The sequence below is a fragment of the Rana temporaria genome, chromosome 8, assembly GCF_905171775.1.
Source record: "Rana temporaria chromosome 8, aRanTem1.1, whole genome shotgun sequence".
Lineage (NCBI taxonomy): Eukaryota > Metazoa > Chordata > Amphibia > Anura > Ranidae > Rana > Rana temporaria.
In genome coordinates, this window is record NC_053496.1 from 189,852,577 (window position 1) to 189,879,697 (window position 27,121).

General features: G+C 47.3%; 2 protein-coding genes across 2 annotated transcripts; both read right to left on the reverse strand.

The window, feature by feature from the left end:
• Positions 1-3,392: 3,392 nt before the first annotated feature.
• Positions 3,393-5,131, reverse strand: LOC120909765 (spore coat assembly protein ExsA-like). Its single transcript, XM_040321493.1, has 2 exons — positions 4,649-5,131; positions 3,393-4,579 (listed from the first exon to the last, which is right to left on the reverse strand). Exons 1-2 carry the CDS (start codon positions 5,129-5,131, stop codon positions 4,310-4,312), a joined length of 753 nt encoding a protein of 250 aa, XP_040177427.1. The 3' UTR covers positions 3,393-4,309.
• Positions 5,123-9,540, reverse strand: LOC120909763 (gastrula zinc finger protein XlCGF26.1-like). The gene is made up of 3 exons (XM_040321490.1): positions 9,505-9,540; positions 9,289-9,397; positions 5,123-6,307 (listed from the first exon to the last, which is right to left on the reverse strand). Exon 3 carries the CDS (start codon positions 6,267-6,269, stop codon positions 5,139-5,141), a length of 1,131 nt encoding a protein of 376 aa, XP_040177424.1. The 5' UTR covers positions 6,270-6,307; positions 9,289-9,397; positions 9,505-9,540; the 3' UTR covers positions 5,123-5,138.
• Positions 9,541-27,121: the final 17,581 nt, after the last annotated feature.

Consider the following 27,121-nt stretch of genomic DNA (forward strand, 5'->3'; position numbering starts at 1 on the left):
TTAATAAACGGACACTTATGCCCCGTACACACGATCAGATTTTCCATTGGAAAAACCTTGGATGGTTTTTCCAACGGAATTCCGCTCAAGCATGGCTTGCGTACACACGGTCACACAAAACTTCTCTGAAAATTAAATTCAATGCTTCCGAGTACGCGTCAAATTGTTTCCAAGCATGCGTCGGAATTTTGCACGTCGGAATTGCTACAGACGATTGGAATTTCCGATCAGATTTCTTTCCGTCTGAAAATTTGAGAACCAGCTCTCCAATTTTTGTTAGCGGAAATTCAGACAGGAAAAGTCCGATGGAGCCTACACACGGTCGGAATTTCCGACCAAAAGCTCACATCGGACTTTTCTTGTCGGAAAATCCGACCGTGTGTAAGGGGCATTACCTTGCCCCACGGTCCATCGATGCGGGCACTGTGGGCATCCCGGCTTACGGCATCACTGCGTGAGTCTCGCTGCGCTCTCCTATTGGCCAACCGATCTTCTGGGACTTGAGTTTTGTCCCAGAAGATCGCTGGCAGGGAGGGGCCGCCTAGGGCGAGAGGAAGAGTTGCCCTTCGGGGGAGCCCCACCTAGTACTTGGGTGGGTCTGTTTCGACAGACCCTCCAGAAAAGTGGGGTGATGCAGAGGTGAGAGCTGTGGATAAAGTGGGGTGCAGAGGTGAGAGCTGTGGATAAAGTGGGGTGACGCAGAGGTGAGAGCTGTGCATAAAGTGGGGTGATGCAGAGGTGAGAGCTGTGGATAAAGTGGGGTGACGCAGAGGTGAGAGCTGTGGATAAAGTGGGGTGACGCAGAGGTGAGAGCTGTGAATAAAGTGGGGTGACGCAGAGGTGAGAGCTGTGGATAAAGTGGGGTGACGCAGAGGTGAGAGCTGTGGATAAAGTGGGGTGACGCAGAGGTGAGAGCTGTGGATAAAGTGGGGTGACGCAGAGGTGAGAGCTGTGGATAAAGTGGGGTGACGCAGAGGTGAGAGCTGTGGGTAAAGTGGGGTGACGCAGAGGTGAGAGCTGTGTATAAAGTGGGGTGGTGCAGAGGTGAGAGCTGTGGATAAAGTGGGGTGGTGCAGAGGTGAGAGATGTGGATAAAGTGGGGTGGTGCAGAGGTGAGAGATGTGGATAAAGTGGGGTGGTGCAGAGGTGAGAGCTGTGGATAAAGTGGGGTGGTGCAGAGGTGAGAGATGTGGATAAAGTGGGGTGACGCAGAGGTGAGAGATGTGGATAAAGTGGGGTGGTGCAGAGGTGAGAGCTGTGGATAAAGTGGGGTGGTGCAGAGGTGAGAGATGTGGATAAAGTGGGGTGGTGCAGAGGTGAGAGCTGTGGATAAAGTGGGGTGACGCAGAGGTGAGAGCAGTGGATAAAGTGGGGTGACGCAGAGGTGAGAGCTGTGGGTAAAGTGGGGTGACGCAGAAGTGAGAGCTGTGGATAAAGTGCGGTGACGCAGAGGTGAGAGCTGTGGATAAAGTGGGGTGACGCAGAGGTGAGAGCTGTGGATAAAGTGGGGTGACGCAGAGGTGAGAGCTGTGGATAAAGTGGGGTGATGCAGAGGTGAGAGCTGTGGATAAAGTGGGGTGACGCAGAGGTGAGAGCTGTGGATAAAGTGGGGTGACGCAGAGGTGAGAGCTGTGGTGAGGGGTGCTCTTCCTGGCCCCCCGTTCTCTGCTCATAGGTTTCGACTAACCAATGACTCTTGCTGCTCTCACCCACAGCACTGGATCAAGATGGAGGCTCAGGAAAGTATTTGGGGGGGGGGGGCTGGAAGGATCTACCATTGAAATGGGGTTCAAAGCAGAGAATGCAAACCCTTTTACCTTTACAAGGTCACGGCATGAAGATACTTCTAGGTGGCCGTCCATCTGGCCTGCCCTATGTGCCTTAGTCAGCGGGAAGGTCCACAACCTTAGTGGGGGGGGGGGGGGGCGAAGATGCTGAAAGGTAGGTAGCTGCCCACCTGCCCTGGATAACGTGCATTGGTCTGTAGGAAGTCCTCCTTACCCAACAGGAAGAAGAGTCCTGCTCAGACCTGCCCCGAAAGTCCATAACTACACACTGGTGGCCACAACTTAAAGGTCACGGCATGAAGATACTTGAAGGCACTTTAAGCAGGCCAGATGGACAGCCGCCTTGGTCAGCAGGAAGGTCCACAACCAGCCCGTTAGTGGGGAGGGGCCGAAGATGCTGAAAGGTAGGTAGCTGCCCACCTGCCCTGGATAACGTGCATTGGCCTGTAGGAAGTCCTCCTTACACAACAGGAAGAAGAGTCCTGCTCAGTCCCGGCTTGAAGGTCCATAACTACAAATTGGTGGTCACAGCTTAAAGGTCACGGCATAAAGATACTGAAAGGTGGCCGTCCATCTGGCCTGCCCAATGTGCCTTAGTCGGCAGGAAGGTCCACAACCTTAGTGGTGGTGGGGGGGGGGGCAGAAGAGGCTGAAAGGTGGGTAACTGCCCACCAGCCCTGGATAACGTGCATTGGTCTGTAGGAAGTCCTCCTTACCCAACAGGAAGAAGAGTCCTGTCCTGAAGGTCCATAAATTCAAATTGGTGGTCACAGTATGAAGATACTGAAAGCTGGCTGTCCGTCTGTCCGGCCTAACGTGCCTTGCCCTGTAGTAAGTCCAGCGTGGTCAGTAGGAATTTTCGGGACCGTTTAGACCTGCTTAGTCAATGGCCGGTCCCGACGTAAAGGCCCACAACTAGGGCTGAAGATGCGGTCCGCCTGGCCTACCAGTAACGGCGAGCCTCTGGGTGATACTACAGGGCAAGTCACCAGTAGTCAGGCTAAGGAGGGCCTAAAAAAAAAATCCACCAATTGTGAGGCTTGGCACGTTTGGTATCTATTTACTCGACACAAACCCGTCTTTTTACATTTTTCTTGTGTATTTTATTGTATTTTTCCTCAAAAAAATGTAACAATTAACAGTGGCAAACGTTTAAATTGTACAGATCCTTTAACATGTGTGGGAGAAATTTCTCTGGACGTGAAGTGGTTAATATACATTGGAATACAGAGAAATTTGCTACAAAGTATCGCTAAAAGCTTTTTTCAGTCTTTAAGTCCTGATGAAGGAGCTTTCGGCCTCCGAAACGCGTTGGGTATTCAATGTGGATGTTGCTAAAGAGTCATTAAAGTACTCTGGACTCTTTACCTTTTTGGCTTGGTGCTTCCGATGGATTCTTGTAGTCCCCCTATATCAGTGGAGGGATCCTGGGACTTGTAGTCTTCCCATGATATCAGTGGAGGGATCCTGGGACTAGTAGTCTTCCCATGATATCAGTGGAGGGATCCTGGGGCTTGTAGTCTTCCCATGATATCAGTGGAGGGATCCTGGGACTAATAGTCTTCCCATGATATCAGTGGAGGGATCCTGGGACTTGTAGTCTTCCCATGATATCAGTGGAGGGATCCTGGGACTAGTAGTCTTCCTATATTAGTGGAGGGATCCTGGGACTTGTAGTCTTCCCATGATATCAGTGAAGGGATCCTGGGACTAGTAGTCTTCTGTATCAGTGGAGGGATCCTGGGACTAGTAGTCTTCCCATGATATCAGTGAAGGGATCCTGGGACTAGTAGTCTTCTGTATCAGTAAAGGGATCCTGGGACTAGTAGTCTTCCTATGATATTAGTGAAGGGATCCTGGGACTAGTAGTCTCCCCATGATATCAGTGGAGGGATCCTGGGACTAGTAGTCTCCCCATGATATCAGTGGAGGGATCCTGGGACTAGTAGTCTTCTGTATCAGTGGAGGGATCCTGGGACTAGTAGTCTTCCTATGATATTAGTGAAGGGATCCTGGGACTAGTAGTCTCCCCATGATATCAGTGGAGGGATCCTGGGACTAGTAGTCTCCCCATGATATCAGTGGAGGGATCCTGTGACTAGTAGTCCCCCCATGATATCAGTGGAGGGATCCTGGGACTAGTAGTCTTCCTATATCAGTGGAGGGATCCTGGCACTAGTAGTCTTCCTATGATATCAGTGGAGGGATCCTGGGACTAGTAGTCTTCCTATGATTTCAGTGGAGGGATCCTGAGACTAGTAGTCTTCCTATATCAGTGGTGGGATCCTGGGACTTGTAGTCCCCCATGATATCAGAGAAGGGATCCTGGGACTAGTAGTCTTCATATATAAGTGGTGGGATCCTGGGACTTGTAGTCCCCCATGATGTCAGTGGAGGGACCCTAGGACTAGTAGTCTTCCCATGACATCAGTGGAGGGACCCTGGAACTAGTCATTTCCTGAGGACCCATTGGTGGGAACCTCCTTATCTTATGGGGAGGTGTCTATCTGTAGCCAATGAGCTCATAGAATGAGATCCGAAGTCCCGAGGGCCGCTAGGAAAGTTCTGGAGGAAACCTTTACCGTTTCGAAGGTAGGGAGGAGCTTGTCCACCTCGGTGGTTTCGAAGGTAGGGAGGAGCTTGTCCACCTCGGTGGTTTCGAAGGCAGGGAGGAGGTTGTCCACCTCGATGGTTTCGAAGGCAGGGAGGAGGTTGTCCACCTCAGTGGTTTCGAAGGCAGGGAGGAGGTTGTCCACCTCGGTGGTTTCGAAGGTAGGGAGGAGGTTGTCCACCTTGGTGGTTTCGAAGGCAGGAAGGAGCTTGTCCACCTCGGTGGTTTCGAAGGCAGGGAGGATGTCCACCTCGGTGGTTTCGAAGGTAGGGAGGAGCTTGTCCACCTCGGTGGTTTCGAAGGCAGGGAGGAGGATGTCCACCTCGGTGGTTTCGAAGGTAGGGAGGATGTCCACCTCGGTGGTTTCGAAGGTAGGGAGGAGGATGTCCACCTCGGTGGTTTCGAAGGCAGGGAGGAGCTTGTCCACCTCGGTTGTTTCGAAGGTAGAGAGGAGGTTGTCCACCTCGGTGGTTTCGAAGGTAGGGAGGAGGTTGTCCCCCTCGGTGGTTTCGAAGGTAGGGAGGAGCTTGTCCACCTCTGTGGTTTCGAAGGCAGGGAGGAGCTTGTCCACCTCGGTTGTTTCGAAGGTAGAGAGGAGGTTGTCCACCTCGGTGGTTTCGAAGGTAGGGAGGAGGTTGTCCACCTCGGTGGCTTTGAAGGTAGGGAGGAGGTTGTCCATCTCGGTGGTTTCGAAGGCAGGGAGGAGGTTGTCCACCTCGGTGGTTTCTTCCATGGTATCTTCACTGACCCTTGTGAATTGTCAGGTGAACATCAAGGTCCCCATTTATCAATGAAACATTTCCCACACATTGTTCAGGAAAGGGAATGCTGGCCCGTGTGACTTTTTTCCGCTGCCGACGGAGGCGTCCTTTATCAGCATTCGATTTATTTGAAGTGGGACGCTCCCCAGTGTGCCTGATCTGGTGTTTATCAAGAGCAGACTGCAGTGGGAAACTCTTCCCGCACACCGAGCACGGGAACGGGCAAACTCCTGTGTGCCTTCTTAGGTGTTCAAGAAGGTGCGAATTCTGTTGGTAGCCTTTTCCGCACTCCGAACAGCTGTAAGGTCGCTCGCCCGTGTGGGTTCTCTGGTGTCTGCGAAATTTCTCTTTGTGAGAGAAACCTTTTCCGCACTCTGAACACGAAAAGCGATGTTGACCCGTGTGACCGTTCAGGTGTATGCCGAGTTCACTTTTCCGGCCGTAGGATTTCCCGCACACCAGACAGGAGAACGGCTTGTCTCCAGTGTGCATTTTCATGTGACCAGTTAGGCTCCCTTGTCGCGAGAAACACTTCCCGCACTCTGGGCATAAAAACGGCATCTCACCGGTGTGACTTCTCTGGTGTATGGTAAGTTCAGATTTACTTACACACAGTTTTCCACACTCCGAGCACGACAGCATCTTACTGGCTTGGGCTCTCTGATGTATGGGAAGCTCGGATGTATAATCAAGAGAGTTCCCGCACTCCATGGAACTCTTCTCTATGTGGACTTTCTGATGGCTCCAAAGATTGCTTTTCTGAGTGAAGCTTTTCCCGCAATCCAGACAGGAAAATGGCTTCTCGCCCGTGTGGATTCTCAGGTGTCTGATGAGCGAATCCTTCCACACAAAACATTTCCCGCACTCCGTACAAAAATGCAGCTTTTCCCCGGTGTGGATTCTCAGGTGGGCCTTGAGCCGGTCCTTCTGCCTAAAACGTTTCCCGCACTCTTCACATGGAAAAGTCTCACCGGTGTGAACTCTCATGTGTCGTTCCAGGCTGGTTTTCCACTTGAAACTTTGTCCGCACTCCGAGCACAAAAAAGGTTTTTCGTTCCGAGAATCAGCTGGGATTCCGTATTCTTCTCCATCATAATCTGCCGAGGACATCGGAGACGCCTCCGAGAAATTCCCAACATCACATCCATCTGTGAGAGAGAAACATTGTATCATCATCAAAGGATCATCATCGTTCATCAATCACCGGAGGAGAGAAGGACCTTTCATATGGTGTACAGTATCTCCCCCTCATTTGTTGGGAACATGACGTTATATTGGAGGAATGGAGGAGGACCTTTCATATGGTGTACAGTATCTCCTCCTCATTTGTTGGGAACATGACGTTATATTGGGGGAATGGAGGAGGACCTTTCATATGGTGTACAGTATCTCCCCCTCATTTGTTGGGAACATGACGTTATATTGGAGGAATGGAGGAGGACCTTTCATATGGTGTACAGTATCTCCTCCTCATTTGTTGGGAACATGACGTTATATTGGGGGAATGGAGGAGGACCTTTCATATGGTGTACAGTATCTCCTCCTCATTTGTTGGGAACATGACGTTATATTGGGGGAATGGAGGAGGACCTTTCATATGGTGTACAGTATCTCCTCCTCATTTGTTGGGAACATGACGTTATATTGGGGGAATGGAGGAGGACCTTTCATATGGTGTACAGTATCTCCTCCTCATTTGTTGGGAACATGACGTTATATTGGAGGAATGGAGATGGACCTTTCATATGGTGTACAGTATCTCCTCCTCATTTGTTGGGAACATGACGTTATATTGGAGGAATGGAGGAGGACCTTTCATATGGTGTACAGTATCTCCTCCTCATTTGTTGGGAACATGACGTTATATTGGGGGAATGGGGGAGGACCTTTCATATGGTGTACAGTATCTCCTCCTCATTTGTTGGGAACATGACGTTATATTGGAGGAATGGAGGAGGACCTTTCATATGGTGTACAGTATCTCCCCCTCATTTGTTGGGAACATGACGTTATATTGGGGGAATGGAGGAGGTCCTTTCATATGGTGTACAGTATCTCCTCCTCATTTGTTGGGAACATGACGTTATATTGGGGGAATGAAGGAGGACCTTTCATATGGTGTACAGTATCTCCTCCTCATTTGTTGGGAACATGACGTTATATTGGAGGAATGGAGGAGGACCTTTCATATGGTGTACAGTATCTCCTCCTCATTTGTTGGGAACATGACGTTATATTGGGGGAATGGAGGAGGACCTTTCATATGGTGTACAGTATCTCCTCCTCATTTGTTGGAAACATGACGTTATATTGGAGGAATGGAGGAGGACCTTTCATATGGTGTACAGTATCTCCTCCTCATTTGTTGGGAACATGACGTTATATTGGGGGAATGGAGATGGACCTTTCATATGGTGTACAGTATCTCCTCCTCATTTGTTGGGAACATGACGTTATATTGGAGGAATGGAGGAGGACCTTTCATATGGTGTACAGTATCTCCTCATTTGTTGGGAACATGACGTTATATTGGAGGAATGGAGGAGGACCTTTCATATGGTGTACAGTATCTCCCCCTCATTTGTTGGGAACATGACGTTATATTGGAGGAATGGAGGAGGACCTTTCATATGGTGTACAGTATCTCCTCCTCATTTGTTGGGAACATGACGTTATATTGGAGGAATGGAGGAGGACCTTTCATATGATGTACAGTATCTCCTCATTTGTTGGGAACATGACGTTATATTGGAGGAATGGAGGAGGACCTTTCACATGGTGTACAGTATTTCCTCCTCATTTGTTGGGAACATGACGTTATATTGGAGGAATGGAGGAGGACCTTTCATATGGTGTACAGTATCTCCTCCTCATTTGTTGGGAACATGACGTTATATTGGAGGAATGGAGGAGGACCTTTCATATGGTGTACAGTATCTCCTCCTCATTTGTTGGGAACATGACGTTATATTGGGGAATGGAGGAGGACCTTTCATATGATGTACAGTATCTCCTCCTCATTTGTTGGGAACATGACGTTATATTGGGGGAATGGAGATGGACCTTTCATATGGTGTACAGTATCTCCTCCTCATTTGTTGGGAACATGACGTTATATTGGGGGAATGGAGGACCTTTCATATGGTGTACAGTATCTCCTCCTCATTTGTTGGGAACATGACGTTATATTGGAGGAATGGAGGAGGACCTTTCATATGGTGTACAGTATCTCCTCCTCATTTGTTGGGAACATGACGTTATATTGGGGGAATGGAGGAGGACCTTTCATATGGTGTACAGTATCTCCCCCTCATTTGTTGGGAACATGACGTTATATTGGAGGAATGGAGGAGGACCTTTCATATGGTGTACAGTATCTCCTTCTCATTTGTTGGGAACATGACGTTATATTGGGGGAATGGAGGAGGACCTTTCATATGGTGTACAGTATCTCCTCCTCATTTGTTGGGAACATGACGTTATATTGGAGGAATGGAGGAGGACCTTTCATATGGTGTACAGTATCTCCTCCTCATTTGTTGGGAACATGACGTTATATTGGGGGAATGGAGGAGGACCTTTCATATGGTGTACAGTATCTCCTCCTCATTTGTTGGGAACATGACGTTATATTGGGGGAATGGAGATGGACCTTTCATATGGTGTACAGTATCTCCTCCTCATTTGTTGGGAACATGACGTTATATTGGGGGAATGGAGGACCTTTCATATGGTGTACAGTATCTCCTCCTCATTTGTTGGGAACATGACGTTATATTGGGGGAATGGGGATGGACCTTTCATATGGTGTACAGTATCTCCTCCTCATTTGTTGGGAACATGACGTTATATTGGGGGAATGGAGGACCTTTCATATGGTGTACAGTATCTCCTCCTCATTTGTTGGGAACATGACGTTATATTGGGGGAATGGGGATGGACCTTTCATATGGTGTACAGTATCTCCCCCTCATTTAATTCATAATCTAGACTTCTCTTACCCGGTGATGTGAGGGGCGGCTGATTGTCCATCATGACGTCCTTGTAGAGATCGTTGTATCCTAAATACTCCTCCATGGAGAAACAGACGGTAACATTCTGACCCCTATTGCCGCTCAGTGGTTCTTACCTGCGCTAATCTCTGGAAGAATTTCCTCCTCTTTATAAGACGGGTTGTACGGTGATGACGTCTGATCTTTTTTTGTGTTTTCTTCTATTTTAGAAATATGTTCTTCACCCTGAAAAGCATCAAAACACAAAAATACAAATGTATTTAGAAACTGTACAATATAGAGGGAAGACATTGTTTTTCTTTCACGGTTTAAGATTTGCTGAGTCAATTTACCTCGGAATCCGGATCTTCCTGTGTGGAATCCCAGGAATACAGAGGACGGGGACATCTCTCTGGGGGGTTCCTGGTATTAGGTGGCTCCCTCATATCATTGTGTCCATCTGAAAACTCCTCCATCTCCCCATAATCCTCATCCTCCTCTTCTTTAACAATAATATTGTAATTCTCAACGTTTCCACTCTGAATATATAATAAAACATTCATTATAATAAACATGTTTGTGTATAAATCATAACCACCAATAATTGTTCCTCATCTACCTGATGATGGTGGGGGATGGTGTGACCTTCCTGTGTGGAATCCCGGGAATACAGAGGACGGGGACATCTCTCTGGTGGGTTCCTGTAGCTGGATGACTCCACCATTGTTTCCTGGTACAGATCTTTGTGTCCTTTTGGAATCTCTGACTCCTCCATCACCCCATCCTCATCATCTTTTATCTCTTCTTCTTCTTCTTCCGCTTTAACCCCAACTTTAGGATCTCTCAGGTTTCCACTCTGAATATAGAATAAAAATGACATCAATGGTAACAATGCAGATAATGTACAGATCCTAATGATACTATCAGTGATTGTTCCTCATCTACCTGATGATGGTGGGGGATGGTGTGACCTTCCTGTGTGGAATCCCGGGAATACAGAGGACGGGGACATCTCTCTGGGGGGTTCCTGGTATTAGGTGGCTCCATCATATCCTTGTGTCCTTCAGAAAGCTCCTTCATCACTCCATACTCCTCATCCTCCTCTTTATACTCTTCTTTAACCACAATATGATCATCCTCGAGACATCTCTCTGGTGGGTTCCCATTACTGGATCCATCTGTAGGAAACACACACACTGAATGAATACATTGGCCCGGATTCACAAAGCTCCAGATACGCCGCGTATGTGTAAATATGCGCCGTCGTATCTATGCGCCGGACTCAGAAACTAAGATACGCATGAAAATAGGCTTCATCCGACCGACGTAACTTGTCTACGCCGGCGTAGAGTGGGCGCATATTTACGCTGGGCGTATTTGGCGCTCCCATTGATTTTCTATTCACATATGCAAATGAGGGAGATACGCCGATTCACGAACGTACGTCAGTCCGACGCAGTGCGCGTAAAGTCATACGTCCGGCGTAAAGTTATGTCCCATAAAGGAGGTGTAACTCAGCAGCATCCATGCAAAGGGAACACAAGCCGTCGTATTTTACGAAGTCTACGTTGGACGTGAATATGACTAGGCGTAGGTTACGTTCACGCCGTAGACAGTGATCCGACGTATCTTAGGGAGTAGTTCCGACGTGATTCTGAGCATGCGCACTGGGATGTGTCCACGGGACGGCGCATGCACCGTTCGTTATACGTATCTGTCTGGCGCTCGGTCCATCATTTGCATGGGGTCACGCCTCATTTGCATGGCTCACGCCCACTTCCACATACGCCGGCTTACGCCTAGGAAACCCAGCGCAGTTTTGGCAGCACTGGCTTTGTGAATACAGTGCTTGCCTCTCTGCGCTGCGTCGCGTAAAGGAGATACGCTACGGCGGCATAAATATGCGCCATTGTTTCTATGTGTTTATCAGATGATGGGGGATCTAGGTGGAGCCTCCGTACTGCTCTCTCCTTTACAATAAAGTCTCCTCTTACCCGGTGATGTGAGGGGCGGCTGATTGTCCATCATGACGTCCTTGTAGAGATCCTTGTGTCCTTCTAAATACTCCTACGTAGAGAAATATAATGTGACACCTCTTAGGAACAGATCCTTACACACACAATGATACAATCACCATCCCAACACACCCCTTGCCCAAGAATTCCCGGCACCGCTCACCTCTCCTGTCAGCAGCTCCATCATCTTCTTGGTGACTTCTAGAATCTTCTTCTCATTTTTTTCCCAAGGTGTCAGGTAGGAAGGTGAAGGCAATGTGATGGTTACTTGGCCACCAAACTCCACAGAAGGAAATCTCTGTATTGAAAAACCAATAGGAATATCATGTTCAAATCCCAGAATCCTCCTCACCTCTCCGGTCAGGTCTGTGTTTTATTAATAGAGATAAGAGTGGAGGGAGCTAAGGTGGCTCAACGCGATTGGCACTGCGCTGACAAGCCATTCACGTCTGCAGCTAGGGGTTCGGATCCCGGTCTCAGCTACATGTGAATTGAGTTTGGTGGTCTCAGCCCAGCTCCCGGTGGGTGTGCTATGCGAGGTAAGCCTGCACTTAGTACGCCCACCCCCCTCCCACAAAAACCACCACACTTACACAAGCACTCGAAAATTGGGTTAACATGCACGCACTTTGACCACGCGGTCTCTTAAAAGAGAGGCGAAGGACTAACGGGGCTGGTTGAGTGGGCTAGATCCTCTCACTCCCTTATAGGGCGTCCCTCTGCCCTGTTGGGCTTCAAAGCGGAGCAGGTAGGGCGGGCTGTGTGGGAGGACCCCCTCACACACCCGCCATTGCCACCCGGGGCATGGAGAAAGGTGGCAGATTGCCTCTGGGGGAGGCCTGCCTACTCCCAACTCCTGCAGTCCGGCTCCTCTCTCGAGTACACGCACAAAATACACTTTAAAAAAAAAAAAAATAGAGATAAGAGTGATGTCATGTGACCTCCCAGAATCCTCCTCACCTCTCCGGTCAGGTCTGTGTATTATTAATAGAGATAAGAGTGATGTCATGTGACCTCCCAGAATCCTCCTCACCTCTCCGGTCAGGTCTGTGTATTATTAATAGAGATAAGAGTGATGTAATGTGACCTCCCAGAATCCTCCTCACCTCTCCGGTCAGGTCAGGTCTGTGTTTTATTAATAGAGATAAGAGTGATGTCATGTGACCTCCCAGAATCCTCCTCCCCTCTCCGGCCAGGTCTGTGTATTATTAATAGAGATAAGAGTGATGACATGTGACCTCCCAGAATCCTCCTCACCTCTCCGGTCAGGTCTGTGTATTATTAATAGAGATAAGAGTGATGTCATGTGACCTCCCAGAATCCTCCTCACCTCTCCGGTCAGGTCTGTGTATTATTAATAGAGATAAGAGTGATGTCATGTGACCTCCCAGAATCCTCCTCACCTCTCCGGTCAGGTCAGGTCTGTGTTTTATTAATAGAGATAAGAGTGATGTCATGTGACCTCCCAGAATCCTCCTCCCCTCTCCGGCCAGGTCTGTGTTATTAATAGAGATAAGAGTGATGTCATGTGACCTCCCAGAATCCTCCTCACCTCTCCGGTCAGGTCTGTGTATTATTAATAGAGATAAGAGTGATGTCATGTGACCTCCCAGAATCCTCCTCACCTCTCCGGTCAGGTCTGTGTTTTATTAATAGAGATAAGAGTGATGTCATGTGACCTCCCAGAATCCTCCTCACCTCTCCGGTCAGGTCTGTGTATTATTAATAGAGATAAGAGTGATGTCATGTGACCTCCCAGAATCCTCCTCACCTCCGGTCAGGTCTGTGTTTTATTAATAGAGATAAGAGTGATGTCATGTGACCTCCCAGAATCCTCCTCACCTCTCCGGTCAGGTCTGTATTATTAATAGAGATAAGAGTGATGTCATGTGACCTCCCAGAATCCTCCTCACCTCTCCGGTCAGGTCTGTGTATTATTAATAGAGATAAGAGTGATGTCATGTGACCTCCCAGAATCCTCCTCACCTCTCCAGTCAGGTCTGTGTATTATTAATAGAGATAAGAGTGATGTCATGTGACCTCCCAGAATCCTCCTCACCTCTCCGGTCAGGTCTGTGTATTATTAATAGAGATAAGAGTGATGTCATGTGACCTCCCAGAATCCTCCTCACCTCCGGTCAGGTCTGTGTTTTATTAATAGAGATAAGAGTGATGTCATGTGACCTCCCAGAATCCTCCTCACCTCTCCGGTCAGCAGGTAGATGATCTCCAGGGTGAGGTTTAGTATCTTCTTAGTCATGTGACTCTGGTCCTCCTCCATCCTCATTCGTGCCGTCATTTGATCTATAGAGGTTTCTGCCTAGACAGGTACGGATGATAATAGATAATTAGGATATATGTATATATTCATTCTGACCCTGAAGGGGTTAATCTAGGTCTCCACACTATATATGTGTGTATCATCATCTGCTGGAGATAAAAGACGTCACAGTGACTATGGAGGAAGAGGACGGGTATGACGGGGTTACTGGGTGTAAATATAAAATACGATCTTATTACCTCATCTGCTGCCACTTCCAGCAACGTCTCCGCTCTGCTTCATCCCGACTCACCTCTCACCCGGGATTTTCCTATTTATACTCAACATCACTTCCTGTCTGTTCCCGACATCACTTCCTGTCTTCCATAGAGACTTCCTATCTGGGTTGAAGTGAGATCACCATCTTGTGGAGCTCAGAGGAACTGCAGCCCAAAGAAATGCCTTTATAGCTCATTCACAGCATTGCAGTGGGTTGAATGAACACGTTAATGTTTGCTGCGTGGATGTCCGCTGAATTTTTTTTTAAAAGCCAGCAGCTACAAATACTGCAGCTGCTGTTATTTAATATTAGGACACTTACCTGTCCTGGAGTCCAGCGCCGTCCGCAGCAGAGGACGAGCGATCGCTCATCACTCTGCTGTCCCCCCGCCATCCTCGGTGAGGGAACCAGGAAGTGAAGCGCTCCGGCTTCACTGCTCGGTTCCCTACAGCGCATGCGCGAGTCGCGCTACGCCTGCCGATTGGCTCCCGCTGTGTACTGGGAGCCAAGTGTTCCCAGAACACACCGGGTGGGGGGGGGGGGGCTAGAGGTGACGTCATGATTGCAGTTTACCCAAGACTGTGTGGCCGGAAGTGGGTACAAATACCTGTCTTTAGACAGGTATCTGCACCCCTCTCCCCCCTGAAAGGTGTCAAATGTGACACCGGAGGGGGGGGAGGGTTCCGATCAGCGGGAGTTCCACTTTAGGGTGTTCTTTTATTGGGGAAACACAACTTGGTTGGAGTAGAGGAATTATGGGATGCCCAATTTGACTCAAAAGAAGGACTTAAGGACAAACTTCTTCCCCTATATGCACAGAAAAATGGTGTACAGTATCTCCTCCTCATTTGTTGGGAACATGACATTATATTGGAGGAGGAGGACCTTTCATATGGTGTACAGTATCTCCCCCTCATTTGTTGGGAACATGACGTTATATTGGGGGAATGGAGGAGGACCTTTCATATGGTGTACAGTATCTCCTCCTCATTTGTTGGGAACATGACGTTATATTGGAGGAATGGAGGAGGACCTTTCATATGGTGTACAGTATCTCCCCCTCATTTGTTGGGAACATGACGTTATATTGGAGGAATGGAGGAGGACCTTTCATATGATGTACAGTATCTCCTCCTCATTTGTTGGGAACATGACGTTATATTGGAGGAATGGAGGAGGACCTTTCATATGGTGTACAGTATCTCCCCCTCATTTGTTGGGAACATGACGTTATATTGGGGGAATGGAGGAGGACCTTTCATATGGTGTACAGTATCTCCTCCTCATTTGTTGGGAACATGACGTTATATTGGAGGAATGGAGGAGGACCTTTCATATGGTGTACAGTATCTCCCCCTCATTTGTTGGGAACATGACATTATATTGGGGGAATGGAGGAGGACCTTTCATATGGTGTACAGTATCTCCTCCTCATTGGGAACATGACGTTATATTGAAGGAATGGGGATGGACCTTTCATATGGTGTACAGTATCTCCCCCTCATTTGTTGGGAACATGACGTTATATTGGGGGAATGGAGGAGGACCTTTCATATGGTGTACAGTATCTCCTCCTCATTTGTTGGGAACATGACGTTATATTGGGGGAATGGAGGAGGACCTTTCATATGATGTACAGTATCTCCTCCTCATTTGTTGGGAACATGACGTTATGTTGGAGGAATGGAGATGGACCTTTCATATGGTGTACAGTATCTCCTCCTCATTTGTTGGGAACATGACGTTATATTGGAGGAATGGAGGAGGACCTTTCATATGGTGTACAGTATCTCCTCCTCATTTGTTGGGAACATGATGTTATATTGGAGGAATGGAGATGGACCTTTTATATGGTGTACAGTATCTCCTCCTCATTTGTTGGGAACATGACGTTATATTGGAGGAATGGAGGAGGACCTTTCATATGGTGTACAGTATCTCCCCCTCATTTGTTGGGAACATGACGTTATATTGGGGGAATGGAGGAGGACCTTTCATATGGTGTACAGTATCTCCTCCTCATTGGGAACATGACGTTATATTGGAGGAATGGAGATGGACCTTTCATATGGTGTACAGTATCTCCTCCTCATTTGTTGGGAACATGACGTTATATTGGAGGAATGGAGGAGGACCTTTCATATGGTGTACAGTATCTCCTCCTCATTTGTTGGGAACATGACGTTATATTGGAGGAATGGAGGACCTTTCATATGGTGTACAGTATCTCCCCCTCATTTGTTGGGAACATGACGTTATATTGGAGGAATGGAGGAGGACCTTTCATATGGTGTACAGTATCTCCTCCTCATTTGTTGGGAACATGACGTTATATTGGGGGAATGGAGGAGGACCTTTCATATGGTGTACAGTATCTCCTCCTCATTTGTTGGGAACATGATGTTATATTGGAGGAATGGAGGAAGACCTTTCATATGGTGTAGAGTATCTCCTCCTCATTTGTTGGGAACATGACGTTATATTGGAGGAATGGAGGAGGACCTTTCATATGGTGTACAGTATCTCCTCCTCATTTGTTGGGAACATGACGTTATATTGGGGGAATGGAGGAGGACCTTTCATATGGTGTACAGTATCTCCTCCTCATTTGTTGGGAACATGACGTTATATTGGAGGAATGGAGGAGGACCTTTCATATGGTGTACAGTATCTCCTCCTCATTTGTTGGGAACATGACGTTATATTGGAGGAATGGAGGAGGACCTTTCATATGGTGTACAGTATCTCCTCCTCTTTTGTTGGGAACATGACGTTATATTGGAGGAATGGGGATGGACCTTTCATATGGTGTACAGTATCTCCTCCTCATTTGTTGGGAACATGACGTTATATTGGAGGAATGGAGGAGGACCTTTCATATGGTGTACAGTATCTCCTCCTCATTTGTTGGGAACATGACGTTATATTGGAGGAATGGGGATGGACCTTTCATATGGTGTACAGTATCTCCTCCTCATTTGTTGGGAACATGACGTTATATTGGAGGAATGGAGGAGGACCTTTCATATGGTGTACAGTATCCCCTCCTCATTTGTTGGGAACATGACGTTATATTGGAGGAATGGAGGAGGACCTTTCATATGATGTACAGTATCTCCCCCTCATTTGTTGGGAACATGACATTATATTGGGGGAATGGATGAGGACCTTTCATATGGTGTACAGTATCTCCTCCTCATTTGTTGGGAACATGACATTATATTGGAGGAATGGAGGAGGACCTTTCATATGGTGTACAGTATCTCCTCCTCATTTGTTGGGAACATGACGTTATATTGGGGGAATGGAGGAGGACCTTTCATATGGTGTACAGTATCTCCTCCTCATTTGTTGGGAACATGACGTTATATTGGGGGAATGGAGGAGGACCTTTCATATGATGTACAGTATCTCCTCCTCATTTGTTGGGAACATGACGTTATATTGAGGAATGGAGGACCTTTCATATGGTGTACAGTATCTCCTCCTCATTTGTTGGGAACATGACGTTATATTGGAGGAATGGAGGAGGACCTTTCATATGGTGTACAGTATCTCCTCCTCATTTGTTGGGAACATGACGTTATATTGGGGGAATGGAGGAGGACCTTTCATATGGTGTACAGTATCTCCCCCTCATTTGTTGGGAACATGACGTTATATTGGGGGAATGGAGGAGGACCTTTCATATGGTGTACAGTATCTCCTCCTCATTTGTTGGGAACATGACGTTATATTGGAGGAATAGAGGAGGACCTTTCATATGGTGTACAGTATCTCCTCCTCATTTGTTGGGAACATGACGTTATATTGAGGAATGGAGGAGGACCTATCATATGGTGTACAGTATCTCTTCCTCATTTGTTGGGAACATGACGTTATATTGGAGGAATGGAGGAGGACCTTTCATATGGTGTACAGTATCTCCTCCTCATTTGTTGGGAACATGACGTTATATTGGGGGAATGGAGGAGGACCTTTCATATGGTGTACAGTATCTCCCCCTCATTTGTTGGGAACATGACGTTATATTGGGGGAATGGAGATGGACCTTTCATATGGTGTACAGTATCTCCTCTTCATTTGTTGAGAAAATGACGTTATATTGGGGGAATGGAGATGGACCTTTCATATGGTGTACAGTATCTCCTCTTCATTTGTTGGGAACATGACGTTATATTGGGGGAATGGAGATGAATCTTTTATATGGTTTACTCTCTTGTCGTCAGCTTCCTCTCCTTACTCAGCTCCAGCCCGGAGGCAGAGCCCCCTCTGGGTCACCTCCTGGGCTCCACAACATCCATCTTCAGCGCTCCATCTTCCACCCGACAACAACAAACCTTCCTTTTGCTGGTCAGGCTCCACAATATTTATGGGTTGACCAAACCACCCTACCAAGCCCCCTTGCCTGGGCATTGCCAAGATTGCCATAAATATGCAGATCATGGCCTCTTTGCCTCCACCCACTAGCTTCTAGAAACTTCCAGCCGTTTCTAGAACCAGGAGGAGGTACCAGAAGCATGACCTGTAGAGTACCCCAGCCTGACCTACAGTAATCCCCAACCTATTGCCAAAGACTCACACAGCCACTGCTATTGGTTTAATGAACATGTGACTTCTCAGATATTTGTATAGAACCATGCCTGGTGGAGGAAACGACGAGTTTGGGAAAGTTTAAACACAAAATATACTCAACAAAAGGTAATGACTCCATTTTTATTTTATTTCTATCAATGGCCAACACTTCACTGATGGCTTTGGTTATCTCGGATGTCCTTACGAAGATCAGCCATGTGTTTGAGGTCTAAGCTGAGGTGTGCTCCTCCCCCATGCGCCTCATCTACAGCAAAATATCAAGTCATTTTGAAGACATGGGTTGGGTTGAGTGAGATCTCTTATGTACAGTAAGATTGGACTTCCGTGAAAAGCATTTCCCGCACTCCGAACAGCAAAACGGCTTCTCCCCCGTGTGAGTCATCTGATGTCTGATCAGTTCTAATTTCTGCGTAAAACTTCTCCCGCACTCAGAACAGGAAAACGGCTTCTCCCCCGTGTGAAATTTCCTATGTTTGTAAAGATAGGTCCTGTCTGAAAAACATTTCCCGCACTCAGGACAGGAATACGGTTTCTCCCCCGTGTGAGACCTCTGATGTGTGAGAAGTGTTGCTTTATCCAGATAACTCTGCCCGCATTCAGCACAGGAATACGGCTTTGTGCCCGAATGATACAGCTGATGTCTGATATATTGGGATTTCAACAGGTAACCTTTCCCGCACTCGGCGCAGGAATACGGCTTCTCCCCGCTGTGAGCTCTCTGATGCAGCTGAAGATAGGAGGCATCTGAAAAGCGCTTCCCACACTCTGGGCAGGAATACGGCTTCTCTCCAGTGTGAGACCTCCAATGTTTAGTGAGACTCGCTTGATATAGAAAACATTTCCCACACTCAGGACAGGAATACGGCTTCTCACCGGTGTGGGATCTCTGATGTCTGGAAAGATGGGACTCATATGAAAAGCATTTCCCGCACTCGGAACACGGGTGCAACTTCTCCCCTGTGTGAGCCCTCTCGTGTTTAACGAGATCCGTTTTACGTAGAAAGCCTTTCCCACACTCACAGCAGGAATACGGCTTCTCGTCCATGTGAGATTTTTTATGCACGTGTAGACTGGATTTAAAACTAAAAAGCTTCCCGCACTCAGGACAGGGAAACTTCTTATCTGTTAGGACGGCACCGCCGCTCACAGAATACGGCTCCACAGGATAAGCGGAGCATGATAGTCCAGACTGGTTTTGTGCTTGATAAGAGTGGGAAGCCGACGCGTTTTCTCCTGGACAGGTTTCTGAGGTTGCCGGCGCTTCTCCTGGACAATATTGGGAGGTTGCCGGAGCTTCTCCTCGACAATATTTGGAGGTTGCCGGAGCTTCTCCCGGACAATTCAGTAGAAATTCCTTATTTTCTATTTTGCAGTTTGCAGACAAACGAAGACCATCCTCTGAGGTCTTCTTGACTTCCCATCCATGTGCTAAAAATATAAAGAACAAAAAAAGAAAAAGATGGATTGTTGGACACAGAGAAGGAAGATTATCCGAGAGAAATACAGGAATACAGGACGGGGAACACAGCTCAGGAAAGTGACCAGGGGATTACAGGCTGATATCACCCAGTCCCCGCCCTACTCTGGACCAATCAGTGAGCAGTATGGGTGGAGGAATGGATTTAGTGTTAATGACCCACCTGTGCTGATCTCTGTAGGAGTGTCCTCCTCTATAAATGTCCCCGTTATTCCATCCTCCTCCATAGACTGCTGATCATCCCTCACATACGTCTCTTCTTCTTCTGATTTCACCTCAAATTCTATATCGATTGGATCTCCACTCTAAACCAAGAGAATGAGAGAGAATATCATCTGTAAGATATAAACTTACATACAAAATCTACACATCATCTCCACCAGTCCATGTTCTAGATGCTCCGCCCCACCCACCTTGTAACAGTGGGGGATGGTGTGACCTTCCTGTGTGGAATCCCGGGAATACAGAGGACGGGGACATCTCTCTGGTGGGTTCCTGGTATTAGGTGGCTCCATCATATCCTTGTGTCCTTCTGAAAACTCCTCCATCACTCCATACTCCTCATCCTCCTCTTTATACTCTTCTTTAATAATAATATTATCATCATCCTCCAGGTTTCCACCCTAAAAATATAAAATTAAACATTCGTTGTAACAAAATAGGTTTAGTATGAACATTTCCCACCAATGATTGTTCCTCAACTACCTGATGATGGTGGGGGATGGTGTGACCTTCTGGTGTGGAATCCCAGGAATACAGAGGACGGGGACATCTCTCTGGGGGGTTTCTGGTATTAGGTGGCTCCATCATATCCTTGTGTCCTTCTGATAACTCCTCCATCACTCCATACTCCTCATCCTCCTCTTTATACTCTTCTTTAACATCAATATTATCACCCCCAAGACATCTCTCTGGTGGGTTCCCATTACTGGATCCATCTGTAGGAAACACACACACTGACTGAATACATTGTTTCTATGTGTTTATCAGATGATGGGGGATCTAGGTGGAGCCTCCGTACTGCTCTCTCCTTTACAATAAAGTCTCCTCTTACCCGGTGATGTGAGGGGCGGCTGATTGTCCATCATGACGTCCTTGTAGAGATCCTTGTGTCCTTCTAAATACTCCCCCTCCTCCATGGAGAAATAGACAGTGACATCCTGACACCTTATAGGAACCTGACACACACAATGATACAGTCACCATCCAGACACACCCCTTGTCTGTTACTGGATAATGTCCCAGAATCCTCCTCACCTCTCCTGTCAGCAGCTCCGTCATCTTCTTGGTGACTTCTAGAATCTTCTCCATGTTGTGTCTCTCGGGTTTTAGGGAGTCACATGGAGGCACTGTGATGGTCATGTGATCTCCTGACTTCACAAGAGGAAATCTCTGTATTGGAGAACCAATAGGAATATCATGTTAGATTCCCAGAATCCTCCTCACCTCTCAGGTCAGGTCTGTATTATTAATAGAGATAAGAGTGGTGTCATGTGACCTCCCAGAATCCCCCTCACCTCTCCGGTAAGGTCTGTATTATTAATAGAGATAAGAGTGATGTCATGTGACCTCCCAGAATCCTCCTCACCTCTCCGGTCAGCAGGTAGATGATCTCCAGGGTGAGGTTTAGTATCCTCTCAGTCATGTGACTTCGGTCCTCTTCCATCCTCATTGGTCCCATCATTTGATCTATAGAGGTCTCCTTGTAGACGGATAACTTTGGGAAATTTAAGTAAGGATTATTTGGATGGTATTGGTCACACAATAATAGGATGTGGATGTGAGGGGGTAATAGGAGGGTTGCTGTACATTGATGAATGACTGCCCCCCATTGGAACACGTTTAGTGTTTACCTATTCATATATACAGTATCCAGGACATTGCACAGGGTGGTGGTGGGTTCCTGGAGCTGTGAATTCCAGCATCGGGCACTGCCAGAGCCTGTGTCATGAGAAGGTATTGGACTGTCCCCCTGTATGCAGAGCACTGACCCCCGACCACCCATTAGGCAATATTTCACAAACAAATCACCTCTGAATACGAGTGCCCGATGTAAAGGAATGACCCGGGACATCCATAGACTTTGTGAGGATGGGGGATACTCCTGTGTCAGCGTCCCTGATAAGTCTTGGGTCTGAGTCCACTCTGTGCCCTTTGGGCATGGAGTGGCAAGTGAATCATAACTCATGTACTACATGAGATGGGACATCACTGACAGTTCGTATTGCAGGATTTTGAGACACTGCAAGATGTTGGATTGTTCTGGCGTGGATAGTGTTTTACAGTATATTCCTTAAAATGCCTGCAAAGAATATTCTATGATTTCTAGTGACATGCTAATTGAATCAGGGCCTGGGAGGCAGTCCATTGTCCTTGTGTAAAGGTGTTGTAACGGACAGGTGTTAATCCCAGGTCTGCTCCCAGACCTATAATTATGCATGCTAAAAACTGTTATGTGTGATAACACTGTCTCTGTATGCGGAGACGAAACGTCTGCCTAGGAGACGGAGTGGGTGAAGGTTTTGTTGTTAGTAATTGAGGAATGTTTAGTAATTAGCCTTAGTGTGTGATTGGGGGGGGGGACAGTTTGATTGTTCCTGTAAATTCTGTGACCTGTTGTACTATATAAAAAGACTGAGAGAAATCATTAAAGTGTCATTACATTTGGAACAAGTACAGAGCGTGTCTCGTCTTGATTCTGGGAAAATGGGATGCCTGCTGGTCTGTCTGTGTGTCAGATGAGCTGTTGTCGTGGATGGAAGGTTGTAAACGGTGGTGACCGTTACACCCACCAAGGGGTGAAGAACTGTCCTTCATTCAATTTGGTATGTTGGAGAATTTTATTTGACCAATGAGATGGTAAGAAGGTGAAAATTGACTTCCTTTTCCTGGCAGAAGTCTGTAGGGAGGTCTGAAAAGTAAGTGAAGGTGGGAGGACCATCATAGACCAAGAATCCCCCTCCCTACCTTAGAGACCCCCTGAGCCCTACAACTGCCTCTTCCCTCGGAGCCCTGAAGCCCACCAACCCTATCAAGGGACCAAAATCCTACATCTACACTATCCCTCAAGGGCCCCAAAGTCCTTCAGCCTCTGTACCCCCTGAGATGTTCCTCAGCTCCTCTACTTTCCTCAGAACCCTCTGAGATGTTCCTCAGCTCCTCTACTTCCCTCAGAACCCCTCGAGATGCTCCTCAGCTCCTCTACTTCCCTCGGAACCCCCCCGAGATGTTCCTCAGCTCCTTTACTTTCCTTAGAACCCCCCGAGATGTTCCTCAGCTCCTCTACTTCCCTCAGAACCCCCCGAGATGTTCCTCAACTCCTCTACTTCCCTCAGAACCCCTCGAGATGTTCCTCAACTCCTCTACTTCCCTCAGAACCCCCCCCGAGATGTTCGTCAGCTCCTCTACTTCCCTCGGAACCCCTCGAGATGCTCCTCAGCTCCTCTACTTCCCTCGGAACCCACCAAGATGTTCCTCAGCTTCTCTACTTCCCTCAGAACCCCCCCGAGATGTTCCTCAGCTTCTCTACTTCCCTTGGAACCCCCCCCCCGAGATGTTCCTCAGCTTCTCTACTTCCCTCAGAACCCCCTGAGATGTTCCTCAGCTTCTCTACTTCCCTCAGAACCCCCAAGATGTTCCTCAGCTCCTCTACTTCCCTCGGAACCCCTCGAGATGCTTCTCAGCTCCTCTACTTCCCTCGGAACCTCCCGAGATGTTCCTCAGCTTCTCTACTTCCCTCAGAACCCCCGAGATGTTCCTCAGCTCCTCTACTTCCCACAGAACCCCCCCCAAGATGTTCCTCAGCTCCTCTACTTCCTTTGGAACCCTCAGTATTTCCCTCCCTCTGACAATTATGAAGGAACATATTCTTCATGACAGGCTGGGGAATGTTTTCTTCCTCCTGACCAGCAATGTAAGGGGCTCTATGCTCCATACTCCTGACCCCGACACTCCATCATTGAGTTGGCTGCATAGTGTAATGATTGCCCATTAGCTGCCTGTGTAGTGTAATAATTACCCTCTGTAGGCCATGTATGGTCAGGATGGTCATTGACTTGTCTGTGTATCGTCAGTGCGGTTAGTTTTTAGAGGCACATATTACTAGAATTTATCTTCAAAATTAAGCGAATGTTCTGACTAGACATGTGCAATGCATTTCGTAATGAATCGAAATTCGGGTAAATTTTGCATCTTTTGGATGCATCCGAAGGAATAAAAAATTACAAATTTCAACTAACACAAAATAAATTATAACGAAAAAAACAAATTCATTTGGCATGATTGGTTAAAGGTCTAGTGAAACGGCAGGTCAACTCGTAATGGCGTAACAAATTATCTGAATTCAATCATATCGATTTGTTTTTATTCTATTAGTATAAAGAAATTGATCCGTCCACAAAATATAACGAATTAATCGTTTATCGAATTAACGTCACAGTGACTATGGAGGAAGAGGATGGACATGACGGGGTTACTGGGTGTAAATAGAAAATAAGATCTTATCTGGGAAAACTGTTGGCGCTATATAAATCCTGTATAATAACAATAATAATTACCTCATCTGCGGCCACATCCAGCTTTGTCTTCTCTCCACTTCCTCCCGACTCACCTCTCACCCGGGATTTTCTTTTTTATAACCTGACATCACTTCCGGTCTGCACCTGACATCACTTCCTGTATTCCATAGAGACTTCCTGTCTGTAAGTATTAGAGGGACTTCCTGCGAGCGTTCCACTCTCTTTACGTGGGTTCACCACCTTGTGGAGCATATGGGAACCGCGGCCATCATTTTTTATATTCAAACTTCCTCATTGTAGCTGTTATGTTTTTTTGTTGTTGTTATTTTAGTGCATTTCAGTTGAAGCCAAAACAACAAATAAAAAAATGAATGTCTGAAGTTTGGAAAGGTTTCAAAAAAGTGCAAAATGGAAGGAAGTTATGAAAGAAAAATCTTCAAAAAGATGGTAATACGCATGGAAATCCACCTACATGGGGGAGACGAGACCTTTGTCATGGGGCCTTGCTAGGGGGGCAGGGGAGGAATTGCAGCTCATCCTGGATAGGTACCCTTCCAATGTTGAGGGTGTGTGATCTGGTCCAGTTCTAGAATAAGGGTGTAGTATGGATTTTGAGGGGAACCCCAAAATCCTGCAGGCCCAGGGGCAGAATGACCATTCGGGCAATGCCTGAGGGCTCCATACCACTAGGGGGCCCCCATCAGGGTTGCCAGCCTCAGTAAAACCAGGGACAGTATGTAAAAATCCCAAGATTATAGCTGCCTCGCCTCTCCAGTACTTTTTCAGTGTGTATGTGCATTCTGTGTGTATATTGTGTGTCTGTGTGTATACTGTATGTGTGTGTGTGTATATTGTGTGGCCCCATAATCTATTGCCTGGGGGTCCCATAATTTCCTATTGCCCGGTGGGGCCCCATAATCTCCTATTGTCCGGGGGCCCCTATGAGTTGTCAGTCCATCCCTTTGTAGGCCAAGTGGCCTTTATTGTTTCATAAGACAGGGAACACACTTGCTGTCCTCCTCCTCAGTGGAATCCCGGAATAAAGGTCTAATGTGGCTTTTGAGGAGGACCTCACCCCCTTTTTGTTTGTTTTTTTGCCAGGATTCTCCTCAAAAACCATACCAGACTTTTGTCCAGGCATGAAGAGAAGAGGAGGGGCAGAAAGTGTCCACCCCTCGTCAAGAAACTTTCCAGGTCACATGCCATGCAAATTAAAAAAAATGGCACGGGGTCCCTTCTCAAAATCTGTAGTAGACCCTTATTCCAGATATGGAGCTGGTATTTATTTTAAGGGGGACTGTGACAAGAGTCACTTTAGGTGGGGTGCCCGAGAACTCCATTCTGATCTGTACTAGTCGGACTCTCTTTGTAAAAATGTATATATTGTGTGCTGTCCCATGCTGTCGGACTCTTTTGCTGAGATCATTTGGAGTGTGGTTGTATTCCATTTAGGGTGACCACGTGTCCTGGATTCCCCTGGGACAGTCCCGCATTTTGCAGGTCTGTCCCGGGTCCTGAAACCTTCATTCCAGGACAATACAGTGTCCGCATTTAAACTGACACAGCCAGGTAAAACGGGTCTCGGGCCGGCCAGGACAAGTACTGTCGGTGAGGAAAGTGTCGATACGGCGGCCTTTTTTTGGGGGTGTGATCAGTGCTTCTGGGTAGAGCGCGCATCCGCCGCCCCAGCTGTGCTGTGATTCATTACAGCACAAGCTGATTTTTGGGAAGGGGGTCCCTGAATGGCCGTTTTGGAAATGTGGTCACCCGATATGGGGCTGGTATTAATTTTGAGGGGGACTGTGACAGGAGTCACTTTAGGTGGGGTGCCCGAGAACTCCATTCTGATCTGTACTAGTCGGACTCTCTTTTCAGCCGCACTGGAACCTTGTATATATGTATATGTTGTTTCATGCTGTTGGACTCTTGCTGAGATCGTTTGGGGTGTGGTTGTATTCCATTGTTTTATTGTCTCTGTCTGCCCTGGCTGTGTGGGTGGGGGGGATTCCTTCAACAGCTCTCCTTGCTGATTGGACAGTTTACCCCACCCTGAATTCCAATGGGAGGGGTGATGGTCCAGAGTGTGATAACTGTTGTGTCCATGTGTGATAATAAATCAGTTTGTTGTTTGCCACTCTACACTGAGGTGTTGTCTGGTGACTGGGGGGCTATAGAGTCTTGGATAGTGCTGGTTCTGGACAGAGGAAGCATTGATGGCGACAGAGGACAAGGGTTCGTCACAGGGACCCCATGCAAAAAATAAAAAAAGGGGAAGGGTCCTCCTTCAAAAACACATGGCAGACCCTTATCCAGGCAAGTCACCTGGCTAGTTAGGAAATGGTGGGACCAGCGAGCATGCGCCCCCCCCTATTGCAGAACTATACCAGGCCACATGTCCTCAACGCTGACAGGAAGGGAGTGAAGCCCCCGTGGGCTAGGTGTTCTGTTCCCATGTTGGTGCGGACAATGGCCTCATCTCCATACCTCTGGGCCGGAAGATATGGGGGTCTATGGGGGGAGCATATCAGAATCTGGAAGCCCCCTTTAGAAGAGGGGGACTAAAGCTACTCACTCACAAAAAGAATAAAAAAAGGAGAAATAAAAGCACATCTATTGTAGAAAAAGTCCTTTATTAAAGGAAAATAAACCATCCCCCCCCCATGTAAATCCAACACCAATAACATCGATCAGCTCCAACGTCAATCACAACGCTGGAAGCCCCGGTGACCTCCTGATACGACCCTCGTCATAGCAATCTTCTCACACGGTCATTTTTTATACACAGATCCCTGTAAGAATGTATAACTTGAAAAAAAAACACAAAA

What these genes read in the sequence shown, in the direction of transcription:
- LOC120909765 (XM_040321493.1), bottom strand. Translation starts at nt 5,131, where the DNA reads ATGGAAGAAACCACCGAGGTGGACAACCTCCTCCCTGCCTTCGAAACC. An exon ending in CTACCTTCGAAACCACCGAG is followed by an intron (nt 4,580 to 4,648) that starts GTGGACATCCTC and finishes GAAACCACCAAG; the next exon opens with GTGGACAACCTCCTCCCTAC.
- LOC120909763 (XM_040321490.1), bottom strand. Translation starts at nt 6,269, where the DNA reads ATGTCCTCGGCAGATTATGATGGAGAAGAATACGGAATCCCAGCTGAT.